Below are 23803 nucleotides of genomic sequence, written 5' to 3' on the forward strand. Positions count from 1 at the left end.
TTTTTTTTTTTTTTTCTTTTTTTTTAATTAGAAGCATTTTAAAAAATCAGAAGCATTTATGAAACCAGCTACTCATAAATGGGCTTGCCAAAAACCTCTTGAGCTGGCTCCTGGCTTGACACGCCTCACTACTTTCTACGCCCTGTGCTCATGTTCAGAGGCTGTAGTGCTGCGAAATTCCCCCAGCCAAGAGTTACACACAAATCTGGCCGCACGGCAATGTCATACTCGAGTCGCCAGGGTGTGAATTAGGTGTCTTAAATAATGAACAGTAGAGGTGCTAGGGTTCCTTATAGCAGTGTGCCATTTCTAAGACATTCTAATAGAAAACAGGTGATACTGATCAATGTTAACAGCAAATATTTTTGTTGCCAGAAAAATGAAATATAATTAGCACTGGCTGCCTTGTCCATTGCCACCACCACACACCAAAGATCTTGCTCGGTCATGACAGACTAATAAGATAATGCTAAAATGGTAATTCTCTCGCAAATATTTTACATTATCATTCCTAATTGGTCCATGTAATACCAGAAGAGGGATAGAGAAGTGTGCTTCTGCCAATATCACAATTACACGTGCTAAAAGAGAACATATCATTGTTGTTAAAATGTTCCACAATTAATTTGCTTATACTACTAAAAACCATTGTGTGCGTCTAATTCAGCCGTTTGGGACCAAAAGTGCTCCAAAGTTTTACAAGAACCATTAGCATCAAAGATCTGTAATTAGTACCAAGCAACACCATGTGATGTCAGGGTCTGACTGAGGAGTTCCTCTCTTCCTTCAGTGCGTACAGCACAAAACATTCACTGCACTGACTCGACCTCTCAGCATTTAGCACAGTCCACGTTCGTTAACGGACGACGTCGGACTGCAATACTGACACAAAGCACTCTTTCTCCTGCCAAACACCACGCCAGACAGCAGCTGTTCTGCTCAGCCCTGTTGGCCCTGACCAACCTCCTGGAACCACAGCTATTACCAGCATTACCAACATTTTAATCTGCTGCTATAGCTTCTTTCTTTTTTATTTTTAATGAGGTCATCAACAAAATTTCACATTTTAAATATCTAAAACATGTAAATTGGTGACTAAAAAATTAAAGACAAGTAATAATTAACAACTAGTTAACTCTGTGCAACAGAGAAATCCAAGAAGGTGCCCAATAAAAAAAAGAAAAAGGTAAAACAAAGAATTGAAAGAATTTTACTTCTCTCAGAAACAAACCTGAAGTCTATACTCTCAGGTAACTCAGGTTACTGCCTGCATCTGACTCTCCCACCAACTATGAAGATGCATCAACTGCTCTCCACCATTACACCAAAACTACTTTGGCGGTTGTTCAAATAGAACGGTGTTTAAAAGATGAGGAAGTACAGAGAAACAGGTTAAGTCTCAGAAACTTGTAAGGCACTTCTTTCAACTCCAGCCTCTTGGTCCATAGTGGAAATTTATCAGCAACGTCAGACCCCAGAACAGCTCCACCCTGAATCCAACAAAGACCTTTACACATCATCAGTCATTGGGAATGTGTGTCACATGTACACCTTGGTTTTTATGTGTAGACAATTACACACAGTCTCTCGGGAACCTCTCAGAACAGGACAGATGGCTGTAACTGAACTCAACAGCCTTGTTACTTCCCACCAGTTCTGTTGGTTAGAGGGTCTGTCTCAGAGCTGAATGGTTCCACCTGGCCCAACTCTACAGGCACCTGCTTCTCCCTCTGACTGCGGCAATGACATGTGATGACCCACGCCGCACAGCCCAGGTACACCACAGTCAGCAAGAGGAAGTAGAAGAAGTAGACAAAAAACTGTAAGGAAAAAAATATTTCATTTAAAAACTAAATTTTAAATTAACACACTGCTGTTACACAGCTGACACACTAGACATTCATGAGGAACTTTCCCCGTTACATCACATTTTGCAACATGGACACACACACTATGATTTTTGCATATTTGCATATGCAAAGCTTTTGGCCTTGGCCTTTTTGGCCTTTTAATGCAAATGAAAAGCAAATACAAGATTACTGAATGGCAGAGCCTGAATGCAAGTACCCTGGTTAATTACAAAACTTCAGTAAAATCAATAGTATTCTTGGTGCCAGACTCTACTGTATCCTGTACTTTAAGGATGCCACTTAATAGGTGGTCAGTTCATTTTTCAACACAAGGTTGACTGCTGTCTTTGCTAATAACTTCACAAGGGCAGATCTCAGAATTGGACTGGGTCTTTCACAACAGCTACAGGACTGAGTCCTACACAACGAATTCCAGACCGTGTAAACTTCTGAAGGAGAAGTCCTGCATCTATCTGTAGAAGGCTGGGCATTTCCATAAACGCAACTGGATAGCTTTGCCACTTTTTAAAAAACACAAACACATTACTTGTACCTTTAGAAAAGGGTCCTTACCTGGGAATGCACAGGCAGAGCCAAACCTCTTTTATCCACTATGATTAGAGTTATAATGCTCTTCAGGATGGTTCCCAGGAAAGTGTTCACACCAAACACCAGAGCACATAGCTCTTTGGTGAGAGAGGAGGCAATCTGGAAGCTGACAGAGGAAGACAGCAACAGGGCTGAAATATGATGACAATTTGGCCTGTAAAATTGTCTTTCCTAAGGTCTGATTATTTTTTATGTTTTGCCGTTTGCCCTTCGGGTAGCCGAGCACAACAAATTCTTCCTTACAGCTCTTCTTGTGTGAGGAGCTCTGTGTTTTCACAAAATTAACATGTTCAGTTACCACAGGTACCATTTTCTAAGAGGCCTGTTCTGATGTAGAATGCATAACTGTTCAATTCATGGAATGGCAGAAGTTGCAAAACAGTTAAAAATAAACTGTACACTACAGAACTAAACCCCAACCCTGAAGGCCCTTTTTCTAATGTGATAACACTACAGAACGTTGGAGCAAGCACTCCTGTGGTACTCACGTCGCAATAGGCACCAGGAACTGGTAGAAGCCACGGAAGAGGACGTAGCATACATAGCATACCCAGATGTTGTTGGTAGAGCCCATGAGAAGCAGCAAGCCAGCCTGTGAAGCAGTGATGAGACCAATCACCAGCTCTGACCACACGTTCCATCGGATCTTCACGAAGCCGGCCACAAATGATGTGATGGCACCTGATGGAAAAGAGTGTTCATTCCTAAAGTTATGCTCATGCACTTGTAATGATGCTGAAGGTACACTGTTGAAGGATGCAAGATGGAGAGCTTTTAATAAAGTGTTTTCATGTGACACTCTTCATTAGTCTGCGATATCTGTCGTGTGCTGCGGGCAAACTCAGTGATCTCTTACAGAACTTGGACTTTGCCTCCATCTGAGCAGCAAACTGATGTGTATAAGTTGCCAACGCCTTCAATAAACTGCATTCATTAACTCTTAGGATCTTCTAGTCCAAACTGTATCCAGGCAGATAAAAGGTCATATAGTCCAGCTACTTTCTGGTTTTTCCTGAACTCCTGTCATCTAGAAGAACTTTTGCTATTTGTTAGTAATTTTACATCCTGCAGAACTCACCAAGCAACGTGGAGGCTGCTTCAACCCCTCCATTGTAGACATGTTTTTGATCTGTGGCAGGGTAAACTTTGTTCCACAATATATGCACATAGAACACCACCAAGTAATAGCCAGTGGAGTTGAAGATCCACCACAGGCTCCAGAGTCTTAGGTTAGACACATTCACAACATTCCTTAACTCCTTCAACATCTCAACAAACACACAGTTTGCCCAGCAGGGGGCACCGCCTCCATCACAGCCTGACGATGGGGCCTTGCTGGCCCCTCTGTCTCGCTTGATCTCGTCGAGCTCAGGTGGGTGGGAGGCCCCCTGCTCCTCCAGATGGCTCTGGTTGAAGAACAGGCTGCGTTTAGGCCACGGCAAGCAGAGGGACAGCAGGAGGCCGAACGAGACGAAGGCAAGCGAGACAGCGCTGAGCATCCTGTACGTGACATGCCCCAGTGACATGCACAGCTGACCCATCACAGAGCTGGTGAACACGCCCAGTAAGACGGAGGAGCGAGAGTAACTAGCCGCCTGTTGGTAAACGCCTGCCGGCACCAGTGAGAAGATGTAGGATGAGTAGGCTACGCGAGCCGCCATGGTGACCCCGTAGAAAAACTCCATAAATTGCATCTGCAGCAGGGAGGTGCCAAGAAACAGGATGAGCCAGATGGAGACTTGGCTGAGGCCCTGGAGGACCAGGACAGGTTTGTAGCGTAGGTAGTCGGTCAGCAGAAACACGGGCACCAGCACAGCCATGTAGGAGTAAGAGAGCACTGGGCTGATCTCATTGGTCACCTGCACACACAAGGCGACAACAGAAAGACATGAGGAAAGCCCAAGGACTGATCACCCGGTAGGAAGCATTGGAATATTCAGATCACCTGGTAGGAAGCATCGGAATATTCAGATCACCCAGTAGAAAGCATCGGCCCCTGCAGTATATTCAGCAATGGAATAACTGCCTATTAATTCTAGCCCTAACAAATAAAATAAACACACATCAAAACTTCACAAGCGCAATGTTATTAATGACCACACACAACTTCACTGGCAGGAGTGCATTTAGGATAGTTAGTTCCAAAGTCTGCTTAGTCCCCTTCCCCTTAGTCTGAATAATGACCTAGTTAAACAAACAGCAGCACTTGGTGGCAGTAAATGATGGTACATGTGCTGTGGAACTCACTTGAAGTGAAAATGTAACTGAATGAGAAAACAGCAACTATGTCCTCCCACAGAGCCAGTTAGACCACTCAGAGTTGGCAGTATGCACATCTTTTTTTTTGTTTACATGTGGTGCCATTGGTTTCAGGGGCTTTCAGGGAAACCACGTGCAGTGCATGCTCAAAATCACATGCTTCATAAAATGTACTCCGTGTCACTTACTGTCCCAGTAAAACATGCCTACAGAGGTATCTGTAGTCAGCAAGATCTGGCAATAGCTCACAGCCTGTCTGACCCATTTACCAGGAATGTGACCTCTGACCAGGTTTAAGCAACTATGCTCCAGCTATTACCGCTTAGCATGGGGCCCAAACAAGACAGTGCAAACCAAGCAGAACTTCATCTGGAACCGCTAACCCACTAACAACCTTTTCCTAAAACAAGGTTCCATAACCACAGATGTTACAGAAAAACACAACCACAGATGCTACAGAAATACACAACCCCGGGGTGCTACAGAGAAAGCATATGATGATTGTTTTGTTTTAAACGACCAACAAAACAAACAAAAAAGGAGTGGGTAATTAATAAAACAGATAGTCACTTAATCTCTGGGTTAAAATTTGAATCCAATAACTAATAACAAATCCATAGCTAAAAAGGAACCTTAAGGGCTGTCAAGTGTAACTTTGAACTCCACACCGAGGCGCACCTGTTCTCGGGTGAAGTTCTTCTCAGGACTCAGCAGTTGTGGTGTGATAAAGGGCTCGCCTGGCTTCAGCTGGACCATGAAGCCGTAGAAACACAGGAAGACCACGGACCACTTCCAGGAACCGGGTTTCTGGGCTTGCTCCTTCGGGTCTGCTTGCATGTCGAGCATGCACAGTGGTGGCTCCTCAGGCTTGGGTGCATCCTTATTCTCATCTGTGCTCAAGTTATCCCTGTGATCTCCTTCCTCCCCACTATACGTCACAGACTCGACCATATTCTACAGTTGCCTAGCAATACTACAACTTAGGATGGCTATGTCACTCCATAAAAATCCGGACAAAGGATGTCACATAATACTGAAATGTTAAAGGAAGTCAAGGAGGTATTAAAATGTAGAAAAAAAAAATTATTTTTATATTCTAAAGGGAATTTACCCAGTGTGGTGTCGGTAGTGCATTAGAAGATCAACCAGCCATTAAGCATTCAAAAAATGACTTAATAGAAATCAAGATTTCATAAAATGAGGGATGGGCTTATAGTTCACTATTTAAAAATTGAATATGTCAATCTACAAATAACACTGTGTACCTAACCATTGTCTCTCTTGCAAGTCTGACAATAACAGATCCTGCAAAAGAAAAACACAAAACAGTGATCACTTACTGTAAGAGACAGAAGATGTTCTAACATGTATTAAATGTGTAACAAATTTGGTATTACAACAGGAAGCAATACCAATGAAGGCTGGCCTGTGAATAAATTGGGTTTTTTTTAAAAAGGGGAAAAAAAGAAAAAAAGAGTACATCACATTAGATCGGTGAAATCTAGCTAAAAACAGTTTTTTCAAAAAGGGCTTGCCTAAATCATTTTAATTGAGTTTTGAAAGAGTATTGGTTTTATTACATGGGAATTTTGTGGAGTACTGTTATGGTAAAATGTTAGCGCATACACAGAGTTTAACGGAGTTGCTAGGCTTGTTTTACTGCATTACTGTTTTCTCACGACCAAATGCAAATGCATTATTTCACGTCATATTTTCATAACACTTCTAAACAACATGGAATACACAGCAAGACTACTTCTGTTGCTCGTCATACTACTAGGAAAAGCAAAATGGGTTTTAAGTGTTTTAAGTTACAAAATTACACGAAACCACCTACATGCAAATGAAGATAACGCAAACATCGCGACACAAATACAACTCAATAATACAGACAAATTAAGCCAATAGAGTTCATTACACGTCATCCCGTCGCTCTTTCCCGAAGCATTACACGTTGCATGTAGCTACATGTGCAGCTTTTTAAAAACGTTTTCTGTATGTTGAAACAAAGTGAACAGAAACAGAAAGCTACAGACGGACGTGATGCGATCAGAAACCTACAGACAGACGTGTGTCTTCCCGCATATCTTCTGTGGGGCAAACTAAGCAGCCTTGTGCTCGATGCTGATCAACCTCAGCACTAGCTGGACAGGTAAACTGTTTGTTTAAAAGACAGAGAATGCCTTCACTGAACTGATCAAACTTAGTTAAAGAATGCCGTGTTCTGCAAGAGTAACGCGCTGCCATGGAATAAACACGTGCTAAACGCGTGTACTCTGATCCTTCAACAAACTACAGCCCACTGCGGCACTAAAGAATAACATGTACACCCTAAAAAACATTTTATGCAATTCATATGTCTTGTGAACTTACTCACACACAATGGCTTTGAACGCTGATAGCATTACAAGATGCGTAAAGATCATGTCTGATTTACTGACGAGTATATGTGGGCCGGCGCTTCAGCGCCAACACGTCTTTTCAAAATAAAAGTCATGTGCACGACGTTAAAATCTGCATGAGAACCTTTTAACACACTTATGAAAAAGATTATACGTCGAATTTCCTATATTTCGCATGTGAATCTTTTAACACACTTGTGAAAATAGATTACACGTCAGAGATCTTATATTTCGCATTGGCAGACTAGAGTAGATGGGGATGATAAAATCTCATATCTATATATTCTGTGCTGTCTCATTGAGGTTTGTTAACTCATGACTCCTTAAGAACAGTGTGGGAGAAAGATCTTGCCTGTAGGTTTGATGACAGAACATGGAATAATGTATATAAGAAAATATTTTCAGTATGTAGCTCCAGAAACACTTATATTTTTTCCACAGAACCTCAAAATAGCTCAAAATATGATCTTTGACATATAATCTAATTTCACAAATGTGTTAGATGTTTCACATGCTCAAATGCACATGAAATGTTTTTCTTCTTGTGTGTACTTCACCTCAGGCCACAAATGGGACTCTGGGTAACGTGATTTAAGAGTGAGCCCCATCTACTCTAGTCAATGTGAAATATAGAAAATCTGATGTATAATATTTTTTTTCACAAGTGTTCTTATGTTCAATTGTACATTTGAATTTCGGTACACTTATGACTTTATTTTGAAAAGATGTCGTATAGCCCAATATGAACTCGTCGCTAAATCGCACATGATCTTTACACGTCTTGTAATGCTATCAGCATTTAAACCGTTGTATTTGAGTAAGATCACAGTAAGTATGAATTGCATGAAAGGTTTTTTAGAGTGTACATGTTATTCTTTAGTGCGGTCGTGGGTTGTAGTTTGTTAAATGATCAGAATAGAATATTAATTGCATGTAAAGTTTTTTAGAGTGTACATGTTCTGTTATTTTTAGTAACCAAGCCATTCTTACGCGAATGTCTGGCGAATACTGAACGTAGCTCGCTAATCTCGCGTTTCCGGAGAAGAAGAAATTAGTTATGTATTCACAGCTTTCGGTCTGGAGGGCGTCGACACCACGGATTATATAGATTTACGTTTGAATGTTATTTTTCTCCTTTCAATTTATCTTTATTTCACATTTTTTTTAAATTTGAAGTATTAAATATCCGCTTCTCATTAGCAGACCAAAACACTTTGGCGCAATTAACTTAATTATTTTCTCTGGGGCAACCAGCTCTGACGTTCAGGTCTTTTCAGTGGCAAAAGCAGCCAAAGGCAGAAACAAAGACCCTGACACCTGCTAAACTAACCCTGAACTACAATCCAGATACATGAGGTGCTTCGTATCTTTAAAAAATATATTTTACACTGTGTTTTAAACACAGCATTGTAACTTAATGTCAAATTTACAAAGCAACGTCATTCAAGGGTTCGTGCTGTGCGGAGTAGTTTGGTGAAACTGTCACTGACGAAAGTAGCAGCTTTCCTGACAGGCGAATGGGTGCAAGATTCGTTACCAAGACGTGACAGGAAAATAAATGAGGAATCTGGCACTCAGGATTTTGTGTCTACAATGTATAATGCAGGCCTCACACTGTTAATGTCTTGGTTCTGTAATAAGAAACTAAATTTGAGAACATAACATTGGCGAACAGCTACTCTGATTGTTTTGTTTGTTTTTACTTTTAAGCTTTTCATAACAATTCGGAGATTTGGGTTCAAATGATTTTTAGAGCCATATTTTAAATTACAGTAATGGTTCTGTTTTTCAATTTTTTATGTGTATTACACATGACTAAATAAATTGGCCCACATGAAAGCTTCACTGGATCACTTTTGACTATGAGCTGGACTCAGAAAACTTGAAACAGCCAGTGGAACTGATGCAGACACCTTCACATTGCCTGAGCGCCATCATCTGCTGCAGAATGTGCATAGTAAAAATGTGTATAACTGCTTTTGGATTATTTGACTAAACCCAAATCATGGTGTAGTAGCTAAGTACTAACCTGACATTTATTCTGACTCTTGTTGTGGTTGTTTCTCACCTCACAAACATGTGCACTGAATTAACAGAGCTGGTGAGGAAAACAATTTAAAGGATTCAAAATGGGAGAATTATTCAAATGCAAATAAAAGGATGAGGGGAAGAGAGGAACTGTAGAAGGTCTTGTAAAGCTGGCGTCTGCTGTGATAACTCGTCCTCGTCTCTGTGTGACCAGTATAAAACACGTGTACCAAGCTTAAATTTTAATGATTCAAACCAACAGAAGGTGTTACAAAATCTTTTGTAAAACTTGGGCAAATAGGTGGGACTCCAAATTTTTTCAGAAAATATATCTATTAACTTTTATAGCTCAGTGGTTAAGGTACTTGACTTGTAATTGGAAGGTTGCTGGTTCAAGCCCCACCCCTGTTAAGTTGCCAAAGTTTGGCCCCTGAGCAACACCCTTAACTCTTAATTGCCCAAGTTGTACTCAGTCATAATTGGAAGGGTTTTTTTTTAAGATAAAAGCATCAGCTAAATGCCATAAATGTAAATTAAATGTGAGGAACATTCATAAATATGTATCATAAGCAAGATTCCCCTTCATGGACTCACACAGCATCACACAAAACAGATTAACAATTAAACCAACAGTGAAGTGTGATCTTTGTATCTAATTCAAAGGCTTCCACCCATCCAGTGTACAACAGACATCACTTTATATAGATTTCAGCTCATAGGCATCTCAATCCATTACTGTGCCCAATGACAACAGCAGTCAAAGAAGGTCAGCCATTTTCCATTGTACAGATGAATGTCCAGGCCCAAGTAGAGATGTTTTCTGAGACTGGGAGAGGCTTTTCTCGCTTTTGTAAGAGGCTCTGCCTGCAGGCTACTGAGCTCAAACCTCACTTCACTCTTGACATGGAAAGGATATACGGTGCAGTTGAGATATTTTGACGTCAAGAACATAAGAAGCACTGAAATTGTTTGAGGGCTTTCTGACAAGCTTTTGGAGTGGGCTTGTTAAGATTACTGCTTTTGTTATGATAAGAGTATTGAGAGAAAGAGCAAAATGTCAGCACTGCAGTGGATGATCAGTAACCGACTACATTACATTCCTTCACTAAATAGAACTGCATTGGTCCAGAGTGCAGGTGTGTCAGACCACTTATGACAACTTCTACTCGACTATACTTAGTCTGGCAGTCTCTTCATGCCTGTGTGGGCTCATTACATCACTGTTACTGCAGGTGTTCTATGGCCCATCACTAGGTTGGTGCTGCTCACAATACTGTACACCATACAGGCATTGTAGGTCAGTCTACAGCTAGAACAGAGATAAGATGGCTAAAGCAGAGTCAGGCAGATCACTCAGGCAGATCACCAAAACCCTGCTCACCTCTTTAAGTAATAACCTCTTTACATAATAACCCTTATTTGAGGGAAAACAGTTCCTGTTGGAGACTGGCTGTCTCAGGTGTTACTATTTCACACTTCTAAAGTGTATAAGCACTCAGCATATTCACATATCCCTGCTGAGGTTTCTGATTATGAGATGGTAATTTACTTAACATTTCAATAATGAAGCACAAATGATGATTTATTATTATTGTTGTAGTACTTGTTACTAATAATAATCATGACATAAAATGAATAGGGTACTGGATTGAACTGAACTTCCTTATAGGATCTGAACAAAGTGCACTCAGAAACCAAGACCACAACAATTTATTCTTCAGGATTCTAACTCCAATTTATGGCCAACTTGTAATATTTTTCAGTTTGTTAAAGGCTGAAAAGCATAAAGTACTAGAGTTCTTATGACATCATACCACATTTCAGACGTGCAGGGTGTATTCTTCATTTCTCAGTTCAGTTTCACAGAATTTAGTGTTTAAAATAGGAGATTATTTAGTTTGATAATCTCTTTATTAACCTTGATATATTTCTAAACCAAAATCAAGCCAAAACCTTGAATTGAAACTGCACTTTCCCTGCTGGAGCATCCTTTCACTGGTGCACCACATGCTTCAATGTGGAACAAATTTAATGCTCCATTTGTGCAATATTCCCATGAGCTATTCAGTAGTTACCAAGATATGTGTTGTCCTCCATTTTGATTGTAGCAATGAGCAAAGAATCAATGTGTTTAGGTCTTAATTTCAATACAGAAGTATTGCTTTTTTCATTTTTAAAGATTTAGTAGGGGACTAATTGGAAGAACTCTCATGAAGTCTGATTACCACAGGGTGGTGGGCTGAAGTGGGTCAGAAAATCCATATTGTTTGGGGTTTCTCATGTCTGACCGCCCCTGGTGTTATCCTGAGATCATATGTGTGCATGTAAATTATTTGAGCTCTGATGGAGGGGCTTCAGTCTTATTGACAGGAGTTTAATCCCCCCCACAAATGTCCCAACATCTGACACGACCATGGATTTCTGTAGAGGATGCAGCCAAATCTCATAACTCTGAATAACTCTGAGTAACAACGTCTGATGGAAGAAGTTGGGTGCAGAACATAGAATACAACATTTATCCAGCATTAACATTACTGCAGCGCAGCACAGCACGACTCAAATGTGCTTGTTTGTGGCTGTTTGTGTAGTGTCCACAACAAGGAGTGGGTTATATGCCAGGATACACCTCCGCCATGTTCTATATCAGACACATCAGGACACACCTCCCCTATGTTCTATATCAGACATACTTGTTATTGCACTAAGACATTTGCACAATCAGGAAACTGAGGCTGCAAAAGAAAGATGAGCCACACGGGCCAGTAATGGCACGCTGGGTGGCTATGAGCAACCCTCAGGATGGGAACCCCTGTGTGAGAGCATCTATGACCTGATTTCCACATTCCTAACACTGTCCCAACACTGTCCCAAGTTCAGGGATGCACCCCGATATCACGCGAATCCAACTACACATGTCTGTATTCACCTTTTGTCCAAAACCAGAAAGTCACGTGTTGTGACAACTAGTTCACATGATTGAATCATCCAGCCAATCGAAAGCTGCAGTTTGATCTGACTTTAGTCAAAGAGAGAAATCATTTTCCTGCTTGTCGTTCTTGTTTTTAATAATCACTTTGCAAACCTTGAAAGTGGCAGCCACTGGATTCCAGCTACACCTGAGGTAATGCTTCTTTTAAGGTGTTTTGTGTTTTGTCAAACTGTGATTTGTGTTCCAAATATGTATTAATATTTAAAATGATCAATTTAACAAAGTTAACCTTATTATTGACATTACAACCTTATTATTGACATTACAATCATTTTAACTAGTTGTGCCAAGTCTTTTAAAAGAATTCAAGGTATTAACGTATCAGGGTATCTCATAGATGGCCATATTGTGCTATGTAATACAGCATTTTCTAAACAAATATATTATCTTTGGATATATTTTGGTTTAACTGGCTTTGATAATGCTCTGGGATACTAGGCCATTTTTACATGCAATTCATCATTAAATCATAATGACCTACTCCTGTCTCATAAATATTTGTGAACGTTGTTTGGGAATGGTTTGATTTGATTGTCAAGGACATGTGTGTTTGAGCTATTATACCTAATTACACAAATACAATAGCACAGCACAGAATAAAGCGTTTTCCATCCCTCAAGAGACTTATTCATTGAGATTCTCTTAATCACACTACCACACTGTCTACAAAACAGCGCATCCATCTCTAATGGGAAATAATGTAGCCTAAATGAATCACTGGGTACTTATGTCCAGTTAATCCATTCAAATCCACTGACTTTAAGGAAGTTTTATCAGAATCACATGAAATATATCATGGAAGTGACAGGATTCCAGACACTGAAGACTACTCTCATAGTCTTGATAGGGACTGAGATTATAGCAGTTTCCCTGGTTGTCAGTCTTGGACTGTGTTTAGTGTGATAGAGCAAAGCTAAGTCATTAACATTAGTTATTAATAAGTTGAACTTGAAAATGAATTGAGCCTTCTACTAAACTTTAATACTAATATGTGCAACTGTATCCTCATACTATACTTTGAACTAGTATGGAAAGTACATTTAAATGGTACCATTTTCTGGACTTTTTTTTTCAAATCAGTATTTTTCATTTATGTATGTTTTCTTTCTGCTAAGAGTAAATGAAGACTGCAACTGTAGGAATTTGATGAACACCAAACATTAATTAATAACTAGAGGCAAGAAGTCGACAGATCTGTTTAGGACCTGTGCCTGCGCATAGTTGCTTTTGTGGCCATTTTGAAAAGTGTAGTTATGAAACAAAATTGAGGACATATTAACGTTGAAGGCAAGCTGGTAACAACCCGCCATTTTTTAATATTAGTTTTAGCGGCGCATTTTTTCGTGTTTTCGAGTATATACTGAGATACACCGAGACAGTTCACTTTTCTGTAATAACTGAAGTAAGCATAAGCTGCAAATGTGTACTTTCACAGCCATCATTCCCCGGTTTTGTCTGTTTGTGATTCAGCATTTGACTCTTCTGCCCTTCCGAGTTGAAGATCGTGTCAAATATACTAAAATCAGAACACCAGGGTACTAAAAATGAGACCCCCATGTTGCGTTAGTCCTTGCGTAAACACGAATTTTACTGTTGAAATCGACTTTTGCAAATTGTGACGTTCACGCATCAGCGGGCTCGTCCTTCTTTGTTATGTCTGAAGCTGTAGGCGCCAGGCCGAGAGGCTCCACGCAGTGGAGTGGGGGTGGGATTCGAACAGCGCCCGGCCAAGCGCGAAGCGTGCGTAATTCGATAGCCGCAGCAAAAGAGGTCAGACGCTCGTTAGCAGAAAGCTTGACCCACTTTCCACGTCGGACGTCGTGAGAAATGCTGCTCCTACCGCAAGACACTTTCTGCGTGATCAGCGCAAGCGCTAAACTGCAGATCAATACTGACGGAAAACCCTGGCTGAGTCCTGACAAAACCTTTGTTCTCGACCCATGTCATTAATGCGTGATTATGTGCGCGTGTGAGTGTTTGTGTGAGAGAGAGAGAGAGAGAGAGAGAGAGAGAGACAGAGAGACAGACTCTGACTAGACTTAGTGTCCATAACCTGAGAGAAATGGTCATCACAAGAAACAGAAGTCCCGAGAAGAACGAATGCAGTCAGTGCAGCTCAGGAGAAAGAGAAACATGCACCAAATATACACACCTCACACAAGACTTCTTACACTCATTAAAACATACATGCCCAATTTTATATAGAAAATGATACAATTATGTTGCACGTGTTTAGGAGAAATTGCAGAATGTATTAAAACATCACGTTTATAACTGCTACACTAAGCGAAATCAATCGAGCCATATTTTAAACTAGTCCCAGAGAGAGAGAGAGAGAGAGAGAGAGAGAGAGAGAGAGAGAGAGAGAGAGAGAGAGAGAGAGAGAGAGAGGGAGGGAGACAGACAGACATACAGACATACCCACCATGTATGGTCAGTTTTTTCCTGCTCTGGTCTCATATTATTGCAGTAGCTCAAAGCAGAAGAACCAAATATCCAAACAACCTCATTTAGTATTGTAATGATTATTCTCATTGTATGTATTTAGCATTGTATGGACAGAATGATTAAAACATGAAAAGTAAGGTTTGATATTCTTTGCCCTGTGCTATCTCTTACTCATCCAAACACTCTTCTCTAATGCCCTCAGCATCTCGAGGGGATCTTATTAGTGCTTCTGTCAGAGGTTCTTGGTCACCTTCATGGTTTGCATTGGTCATCATGGTTTTCTGTGGATTATTTTTGTTATGTGAAAATGCTACTCTCTAACCCTTGGATGTGGATAATCTGGATTTAAGATTTTACATAATCTGGCATTCTGTGGGAGATTGTAGGACATCTGTTTGCAGTCCCATTCCTCCATAATCATCCAAGCTTCTTCAATACCCTTGTGCCTGCAAGGTGCTGAAACATTTATGAGCGAAAAGAAATGTCTCACCATTGTCAGAGACTCAGGCACTCATCTATGTCTTTGTGTCACCCTTATATTTATAATTGTAAGATGTTCCTCAGATATTCTCAGACTATGTTATAGGCTACAGAGAGGGGCAGAATTAGAGAATGCAGAATTTTGATGTTACACTTTATCTTGTCCTGGAAATGGTAAATCCATAGATCGTATTCTGACCTTTCCCGAGCTGCCTTTGAATTCCAGAAATACTCTTACAATGGGATGCCATTCAGCTTTTGTTGTTTTAAAATTTTAACAAAGTTCTCTGTAAGATTCTTTTATTCTTTAAACTACACCTGAATGCATTAAAAAATTGTAACCCTTTAGAAAATAAATTATATACCATTTTTTTTTCACCTGATTTTCTACTTACCCATAGGTGTTTGGCTGTTAAACCCTCTACTCCCAAACTCACCTAAAGGTCCTTGTTAACTGTCAAACCAAGCCCCATTATCCTCCCCCCTGCTATGGAGTATACCAATGTCCAATCAGAGGGGGGACTCAGAGTCAATCTTACCATCAGGCTCCTCATGCACGGCAAGGTAAAAGTCAACCACATGAGCCAGACAATTGTTTCTCTTCAGTGGGGCCAGGGCTAAACAATGTGGATTTTATACTTGAATAGCAGCAGCACTCTAATTTAGGTATCACTTCACATTCTAGGAGGTCGGTAGCATCATTGGCAAGGTGAGAAAACCTGCCTTTTTATGGATGAGTACATCTCATTTTTAACTGCATGTGTATTTACTGTCTTACAAAAAAACACTATTTTCTTTTTTTCAGAAAGGAGAAACAGTGAAGAAAATGCGTGAGGAGGTAGGTTTACTTTGGTGGTTCAGACATTGTCTACATCAGACTCCATTGCAGTGGTTCCTCCTGCCCTTTCTGCTTCCTGTTCCACAATGCTTCATGAGTTACTGTCTCACCTGTACTGTCTCCACAGAGCAGTGCCCGTATAAACATTTCAGAAGGGACCTGTCCCGAAAGGATAGTCACTATCACAGGGCCTACAGATGCCATATTTAAGGCTTTTGCCATGATTGCATACAAGTTTGAAGAGGTACTTCATCTACCTCCCGTTATCAAGCTCAGTGCAGAAACAAGCTCAAACACCACCACCCCTACCCATTACCCTTGATTGACTATTTTTGAAGGCTGTGGTCAACATCTACTAGAACTGAGTGTGTCCCTCCCTCTCAGGACATTGTTACTTCCATGAGTAACAGCCAGGCCACCAGTAAACCTCCAGTGAGCCTGCGTCTGTTAGTGCCAGCCAGCCAGTGTGGCTCTCTAATCGGGAAGGGAGGCTCTAAGATCAAGGAGATGAGGGAGGTAAGCTGTGCTACACAGCCTTACTTCAAATGAATTAACTTTCCCACTGATCATTATAACACAGGTCAGGCTGAGTAAATCACAATAAACCAAATAAACAACACAAGTGTCCAGAGCTTAAGCCATGCTGATGCAATATAGCTACAAGACATAGTGTTGCTGTGTAGCCTTTCCTCCAGGTGATGGTGCTGCTCCTGGTGTTCAGTCTACAGGAGCCCAGGTGCAGGTGGCAGGAGACATGCTACCAAACTCTACCGAGCGCGCTGTTACCATCTCGGGAACTCCAGATGCCATCATTCACTGTGTGAAGCAGATCTGCATGCTGATGCTGGTGGTGAGGTCTGCATGCTGATGCTGGAGGTGGTGTTATAAGGTTCACACAACAGGGCGGAATGCTTTGTGAGGCTCATGTCACTTCACTCGACATTCTTTACTTTTTGGGTGACCAAATGTTGGTGGGAACCTTCTGTGTCAGTGCATATAAAGTTGAGCATATGGACCCGAGGCCCTGCAGGTCTCTCGGTAGGCTGAATATTCCTGTTCTCATCTCGCTCCGGACATCTGTTGAGCCCCCTTACCCATGTTCCTCTTTCCCTGTCCAAATCTTGCTAACTGACCTTGCCTTTTTTTGACCTGTCAGTGTCCACCCAAAGGTGCCACTATCCCGTACAGGCCTAAGCCTGCCTCTATTCCCATGATCTTCTCCGGGGCGCAGGTAAGGGCAGATGGGCTGGCGGCACCCTCAGCGACCAACCTCAGCCTGTTGCTGCAGCACCAGCCACTGCCTGTGAGTGCACTCTCATACCATTTGCCCTCTCACCATGTATACTCCAACCTGCACACTAGGGAACTCATACTATACTGTGATGTTAATGCAAGTTACCTTACCTTACACTGGAAAACCCTGTGTTACAGTAATAAAGGCTATTCTACATTATCATTTGTGTTTGTTGGATCATGTGGTTGCTATGATTCATAAATGCACCCATTTCATCCAGAAAGGACACTTGTAGCAGACAACCAAAAATATTGCTCATTTGCACTTTGTAACTTTTCACAATATCAAAATTACATTGGCCAACACTGCAATATTAACAAGTGATATATTGTGCAGTCCTGATACAGTCCTGATACACTACTTCTTTTTCTACAGATGTTAATAGGAGTGAGAACTGATGAGTGAAACATTGGCTCACACATAACATTTTTTATATATTGGGTTGATGTCATATGATATATTGATGTATTGGGTTGATCTTATGATATATCGATGCACAAATCAAGCCTGACACCTAAGAGAAAATATGAGTTTTTCTGACATTTGTGTGATGAATTCCTCCCTTGTGATATCTTTTCCAGACATACACCATTCAGGGGCAGTTTGCCATCCCTCATCCCGATGTGAGTAGAGTGGTTTATTTAATTCACTAATCTATCTTTCTTTTACTGCCTTTGCTTCTGCTGTTCAACTTAACTGACATGTTAACAATTGTACCAGGAATAGCACAGACCTTATCCACACAGCCTGATGTCAGGTTTAGTCCTGTTAGAACTCTGCAGTCTTGACCCATCTGTTAAATCCTGTCCAGAGAACTTAATTGAGGATGTGGAGGCTTCTGGGTGGTGACGATAACCTCTTAGCTGTCCTGTCCCTCCTCCCCTCCCCAGCAGTTGACCAAACTCCATCAGCTGGGTATGCAGCAAACCCCCCTCCCCCCCCTTGGACAGACCACACCCACTTTCCCTGGTATGTACCTGTCCACCCCACCTGCTCACACCCTTCACTTTGTTCCTGTAGAACTGTTCTCACTCTCTCACTCTTCTCACACTGCCCTCACCTCCTCTACCCTTGGGAGAGATCCGGTCAATATGTCATGATCTTCCACTGAGTTAATATTTAGACGGCATCCATCTGAAGTGCTGGAGCACTGCTAGCAGTCATGAAACTACTAAAGCAAAACAGGCCTAGAAAACGGTCACATGTTGCATCCATTATGAAATACATTCTGTTTGCTACAGCCATTTATCCCATAACATTCAAAGCTTGTGAGAGATGGTTCTGTGAGAGATGGTTCACCATCCTATCACTGTTCTGCAGGTCTGGATGCCAGTTCACAGACCAGTATTCATGAGCTTACCATTCCAAATGATGTGAGTGTTGACTTTATTAATCTTGTCAAAATCAAACACTAGCCTAGACTTACACACACTAGGCTAACATTGTCCAAGGCTAACAATAAAACACCCAGTTCCCATCGACATGTCTTTAGGCTGGTATATCTACTACCATGCCTGTAGTATAAGCAAAGCTAAAGTAGTTTTAATTTTTGCCTCTCAAACTGCATCATACTTAATTACTCCTTTCATACTTTAGTATTCTTCATAACCCATAACATCTCTCTTTAGCTAATAGGATGCATAATTGGACGCCAGGGCACAAAAATCAATGAGATTCGTCATATGTCAGGGGCTCAGATCAAAATCGCTAACGCCATGGAGGGGTCATCAGATCGTCAGATCACCATCATGGGCACACCTGCCAACATCAGCTTGGCACAGTATCTCATTAATGCCAGGTAAGCGTAATCGCAATGTTTGTTCATTTGTCTGAGAGTGTCATGTCATTCTTGCCACAGAATCAGTCCTGGGTAACTTGCCCCGTACCTTGAAAAGAAGGGACTCATTTCTCATGCCAGGCATGGGTTTGATGTATCCCTTCAGAGAGGTAATATCCAGGTGCTGTTGGCAGGTTTCAGGATGTGGCAGCAATGTGGACTGATCCTGTTACTATGACGACCTTTTGAAGCCCTGGGCTGTCCTCGTGTGAAAAGCTATGAAATCATCCCATTGTATCCCTTTTTGGACTCCATGAGCCTCCATAGTGACATGGACAGTTTACTTAGGTTTGCTTCTGAGCAAGTGTGAATGGAATTGAAAGAACATTTCAGTCTGTATGTGACTCCTTTCATAAAACAGGAATGACATCATCTGTGCAAGTGTGAGGTGCCATATACAACTTATGTTTCATGTGTCTATGATCTTCTTGTATTGTAGCTAATTTATTCAGCAATTGTTGAGAATTTAGGTAGTTTGTAAAGAATGCTCATGGTTTGTCAGTAAAAGCTTTATGTTTTATTTTCTTGTCAATTTAACTCTTCTGGATTGAACCCATATGATCTGTTAGCACAGAAACATAGCATGCAGAATGTATAGAATCAGTTATGTTCTTATTTCACTCCTTTTATCGTAAATATGCAGAAATGCTTAAAGTGTCATCAAGCAATCCAGCAAGACAAGCTACGAGTCTTAAAATGAAGTTATGAAATAACTGAAGTTTGGGAGACAGGTCACAACTGGAAGTCCTCCTGTTTTAATCACAACCTCTCTTCCCATCTCCCACCATCCTATCATGCCCTGAAAGGCATGGTCTACTAATCATGAGTATACATCTAAATAAATTCCAACAATAGAAAAAAATGTGATGTACATGCAGAAAACAAATTAATGCTCGTGTTATTCTGCAGCGGACACCAGCTGACAATTTGGTAACAAATTATGAGAAAAGGGAGCAGTTGATAAGAGCCTTCAAATTTTGTTTGTACAGAAGCATCACCGCAAATGTTTGAGTCATCCTGTTACGCTTCTGACAGGAACAAGACGAGAGGTAGAATGCAAAATGCAGGAGGCGGTTTATTAAATGAGGGAACATGAACGGTAAAACAAACAGAGGCTAAGGGGTGCTGAGGGTAATATAACACACGGCTGGAGTACACAGAAAAATGCCGATGCAAACCTGACAGAGAGACATAACTTACCATAATAACCAACAACCAGAAGACAAAACCACAGGGCTTAAATAAGCAAGACAATCAGACACTAAACAGATACAGGTGAACATGGGAACAACGGAAACTAAAACAAGGAATGGAATAGAGGAACAGACAGGGGTGGAGAAAATGAAACTAAGGCATGGAACCAGGGAGTGCAGGAAGACAGGGAAACCGTGACATCAGGGACATGAGGAGGGTGGCCATTCGCGACACATCCATTTGCCCTTCAAGGTAATGTGAGATTATAACGACTGAAGTTGCATGAAAAGTCGCAGGAATTCCAATTTGGCTGATCAGACTGAGTTGCATTGCCATGTATCAGATACATATACCACATATGTACCACATATGAAATGGTACAAATTGGAATTGAAAATGTCAGATTCAGTGTGGTTTTTCCTGTTCACACTGCCATCTAAATGACAAATCTGCATCATATATGGAAGGAAAGATTGGATTTGGGCTACTTTTACCTGCTGTGTGAACGGGCTGTGTGAACATGCTCTGCTGGTGCTGGCTAACGACAACAGCGTTAAACAGGTGCATATAGGCAAAAAGCCACATGCATTCTGAACTGGCTATTCTCATTCACACATGGCACATTCACAAACTGGATATGAATCTGATCTAGGAGCACATACAAAAGTGACTCAAATCTGATTAAAAATAAAACATCGATTGTAGTATTTGTGCGTCCACACATTAAGGCAAAAATTGGATTTGATTCACTCCAGGTTGGTAATGTGTATGTAGCCAAAATGTTCAAACTGCAGGCAAATTGAACTTGTTTCTTAAATATGCCTGCAGTGTTATTGTCAAGATCTTTATAGAGCACTCCATAAGATGACCAGAACATCAAACGTTTCTCTGGCCCTGCACTTGGAGATGACTGACTGGTTTGCACTGACTCAGACATTTTATTGTTTTCTGGTAGCTTAATATGTCATGGAAACATGACCTAGCAGTGTGTTAAAAATTCATGTTAAATGCCATATTTGTTATCTGCTATATTTGTGTATTGTAAGCAATTCTGTTTTGACTGTAATCCTATGATAAACATAATGAGAAGACATTTAGTGATTGGGTTTTTGTTTTGTTAGTCACAGGTATAATTCAGCATTTTTTTCCAGATGATTTTTGACTGTGATGTTTCTAATTAGAAGAGGAAAATTACTAATTGCATTTGAATGTAACGATGTGAATCTTTAAAACATGTCATTTGTAGCAGTGCATCTTCAAGCTACAGCCATGCTAACATCCATGCTAACATATCCAGATGATAAAAGTACATCTGGGTTATAAAGTTAGATTCTCAGTTTCATTTTGAACACAGTAGTGGTTAATATGTGCATTTGAAGTATAAATATTTCTATTTAACTTTCTGGAAATTTAGTTGTTTATAGCATAGCATGCTGTATGATAGGCTTTAAATGTTTTTTCCATGTATGCATTATTTAAACATCATTACGTGAGTAATGTACATTTGCACAATGTACATTTTTTGCTGCTTACAGGCAATGCAACTAATTCGATGTTATATATTACATGAACATTATATATACACTAAAGGTCATCACTAATTACATTGTACATCCGTAATTCAATGCCATAATTGCACCATGGTGATTCAATGTTATATACCAACAGGCCAGCCTATCTTGATAAGTAACAGACCAGTACAGTAGGTCTGGGGGGGTCACTCGGTTTGCATTTTCTATGTTTACGGCAGTCTTCAGCTGGTAAATACTGTTTCAAGTGAAAACCAATGCTGTGTTTTGCATCTGCATTACTGTTAACCAGCAAAACCTCTTTCACCACAAGGGGGCAGGTGCATGCTAGCCCTGACCTTCTCCCAATAGGGTTACATTACAGAATTTAGCTGAGACATTTATCCAAAGCAACTTACAATTACAACTGAACACAGTTCAAGAAGTTGAGGTTTAAGGGCTTTGTTCAGGGGCCCAGTAGTGGCAACTTGCCAGTTATGAGGGTTGAACTGGTAACCTTCTAATTACTAGTTAAGTACACTAACCACTGAGCTACCACTGCCCATATTTATAATCGAGGCAGGGTGGAGCCCTAATAAACAAACAAATAAATTAATAAATAAAAATAATAATATTTAAGATTCATTTCTTACTGGCAGTAAAACATTATTCTTGCATGGTATTACTCCAAAGAAAGTCCACAGTTCCTATGTCAACAATTTCTCTCCATTCTCTTTTCTCCAGCTGTCCTTGAAATTTGCCAAAGTGTGGGAACAGATGATAGCGTATAATTCCAGATGAGAGCAAAGCCATTTAACTGGAATGATTTGATGGCTCAGTATGCTAACACACTTACTTAATCAGGAAGACGTGAGAAACAGGACAGAAACCTGCTCCATAATACGCATGACAGGGTCATAGTTGAGGTACAACTACACAGCCACACTCTACAGACAGAGGCAGGACTCTTCACTTGTGGCGGTCTGGCTGAGGAAGTCTTTAAAGCCTATAGGCTCTATGCAGGATAGCAGGACAATCCAGAAGGACTTTAAGAACATCGTGAGCACAAGTGCAAGCTGACTAGTTCTCTCTCTCCCTTTGCTATGGCAGCCAGGTATAGCCCAGTCAGGTTTAACTGAACTCAATGAAGCTGATATATATATATATATATATATATATATATATATATATATATATATATATATATATATATATATATATATATATATATATATATATATATATATATATATATATATACACTTTTAAGTTTATGTTAGTCTGAGATGACATTTTGAACTAGTGCACTACAACTAATTTTGACTTTTTTCCTGTGGTCATAATGACCTGTGGAGAGAGGGTTCTGATACAAACATATTCCATATTCGCTATTGTATTTAAAATTCAAACCTCATCAGCTAACTAATAAGGAGGAAGCAGGGCATTTGTTGCCTATTGGATGTTACACAGCTAAATGAAATAAGTACTACAGCTCAGATGTACCAACATCACTGTTTTACTTTAATCCTTAATAAAAGCGAACACACTGAGATTTATATGATTTAATAAATTCACAGCACATGTTAAAATTCAGATAGATTAATGGCTATTGAACACTAACCGATTGAACTTAATTATTGCAGAATGATTCTCTATTCTGACCAGTTTCTTTCAATTGATTTAACTTCATTAATGCAGCATGGTTTATCCTCACCAGTTATTTTCGATTGATTTTCCATTAAACTTATATGGAATAGTATAGCCCCAGCTGTGAAAAATCTGCTGTAAAAGATGTACAAAGGATTGATCACCCTCTCTCTCTCTCTCTCTCTCTCTCTCTCTCTCTCTCTCTCTCTCTCTCTCTTTTCCACTTTCTCTCCATCTCTCTACCTCTTTCTGACTCTCTCTCCCCCTCTCCCACTCCCCCTAACTACTTTGCATGTGTCTATAATAAAAAAGCTTTCTGTGTGGTTTTATGCAAAGGCCTATTACCTTAAGCGACACTTACCTTAAATTGAATTTCATCAGGATTAATTTACTCCAACATTCGAATAAAGATAATTAACA

The 23803-nt window shown here is 40.4% G+C and overlaps 2 protein-coding genes across 4 annotated transcripts; one reads left to right on the plus strand and one right to left on the minus strand.

Annotated features, from left to right (window-relative positions):
* Window positions 1-7176, minus strand: slc19a1 (solute carrier family 19 member 1). Of its 3 annotated transcripts, none has more exons than XM_027020174.2 (6): window positions 7092-7176; window positions 5397-6023; window positions 3538-4318; window positions 2948-3140; window positions 2424-2565; window positions 1-1820 (listed from the first exon to the last, which is right to left on the minus strand). In XM_027020174.2, exons 2-6 carry the CDS (start codon window positions 5667-5669, stop codon window positions 1641-1643), a joined length of 1569 nt encoding a protein of 522 aa, XP_026875975.2. In that variant the 5' UTR covers window positions 5670-6023; window positions 7092-7176; the 3' UTR covers window positions 1-1640. The 3 variants fall into 3 exon arrangements, with proteins under 3 accessions (XP_026875975.2, XP_026875973.2, XP_026875972.2); XM_027020172.2 differs by having other exon boundaries at window positions 7096-7152; XM_027020171.2 differs by lacking the exon at window positions 7092-7176 and adding an exon at window positions 6780-7024.
* Window positions 7177-15554: 8378 nt separating this feature from the next.
* LOC113583703 (poly(rC)-binding protein 3-like) lies at window positions 15555-19223 on the plus strand. The gene is made up of 12 exons (XM_027020170.2): window positions 15555-15629; window positions 15751-15774; window positions 15871-15903; window positions 16031-16147; window positions 16288-16419; window positions 16625-16753; window positions 17060-17206; window positions 17779-17820; window positions 18091-18166; window positions 18518-18570; window positions 18826-18995; window positions 19169-19223. Exons 1-12 carry the CDS (start codon window positions 15555-15557, stop codon window positions 19221-19223), a joined length of 1053 nt encoding a protein of 350 aa, XP_026875971.2.
* Window positions 19224-23803: the final 4580 nt, after the last annotated feature.

This window comes from Electrophorus electricus, chromosome 1, assembly GCF_013358815.1.
Source record: "Electrophorus electricus isolate fEleEle1 chromosome 1, fEleEle1.pri, whole genome shotgun sequence".
Taxonomy (NCBI): domain Eukaryota; kingdom Metazoa; phylum Chordata; class Actinopteri; order Gymnotiformes; family Gymnotidae; genus Electrophorus; species Electrophorus electricus.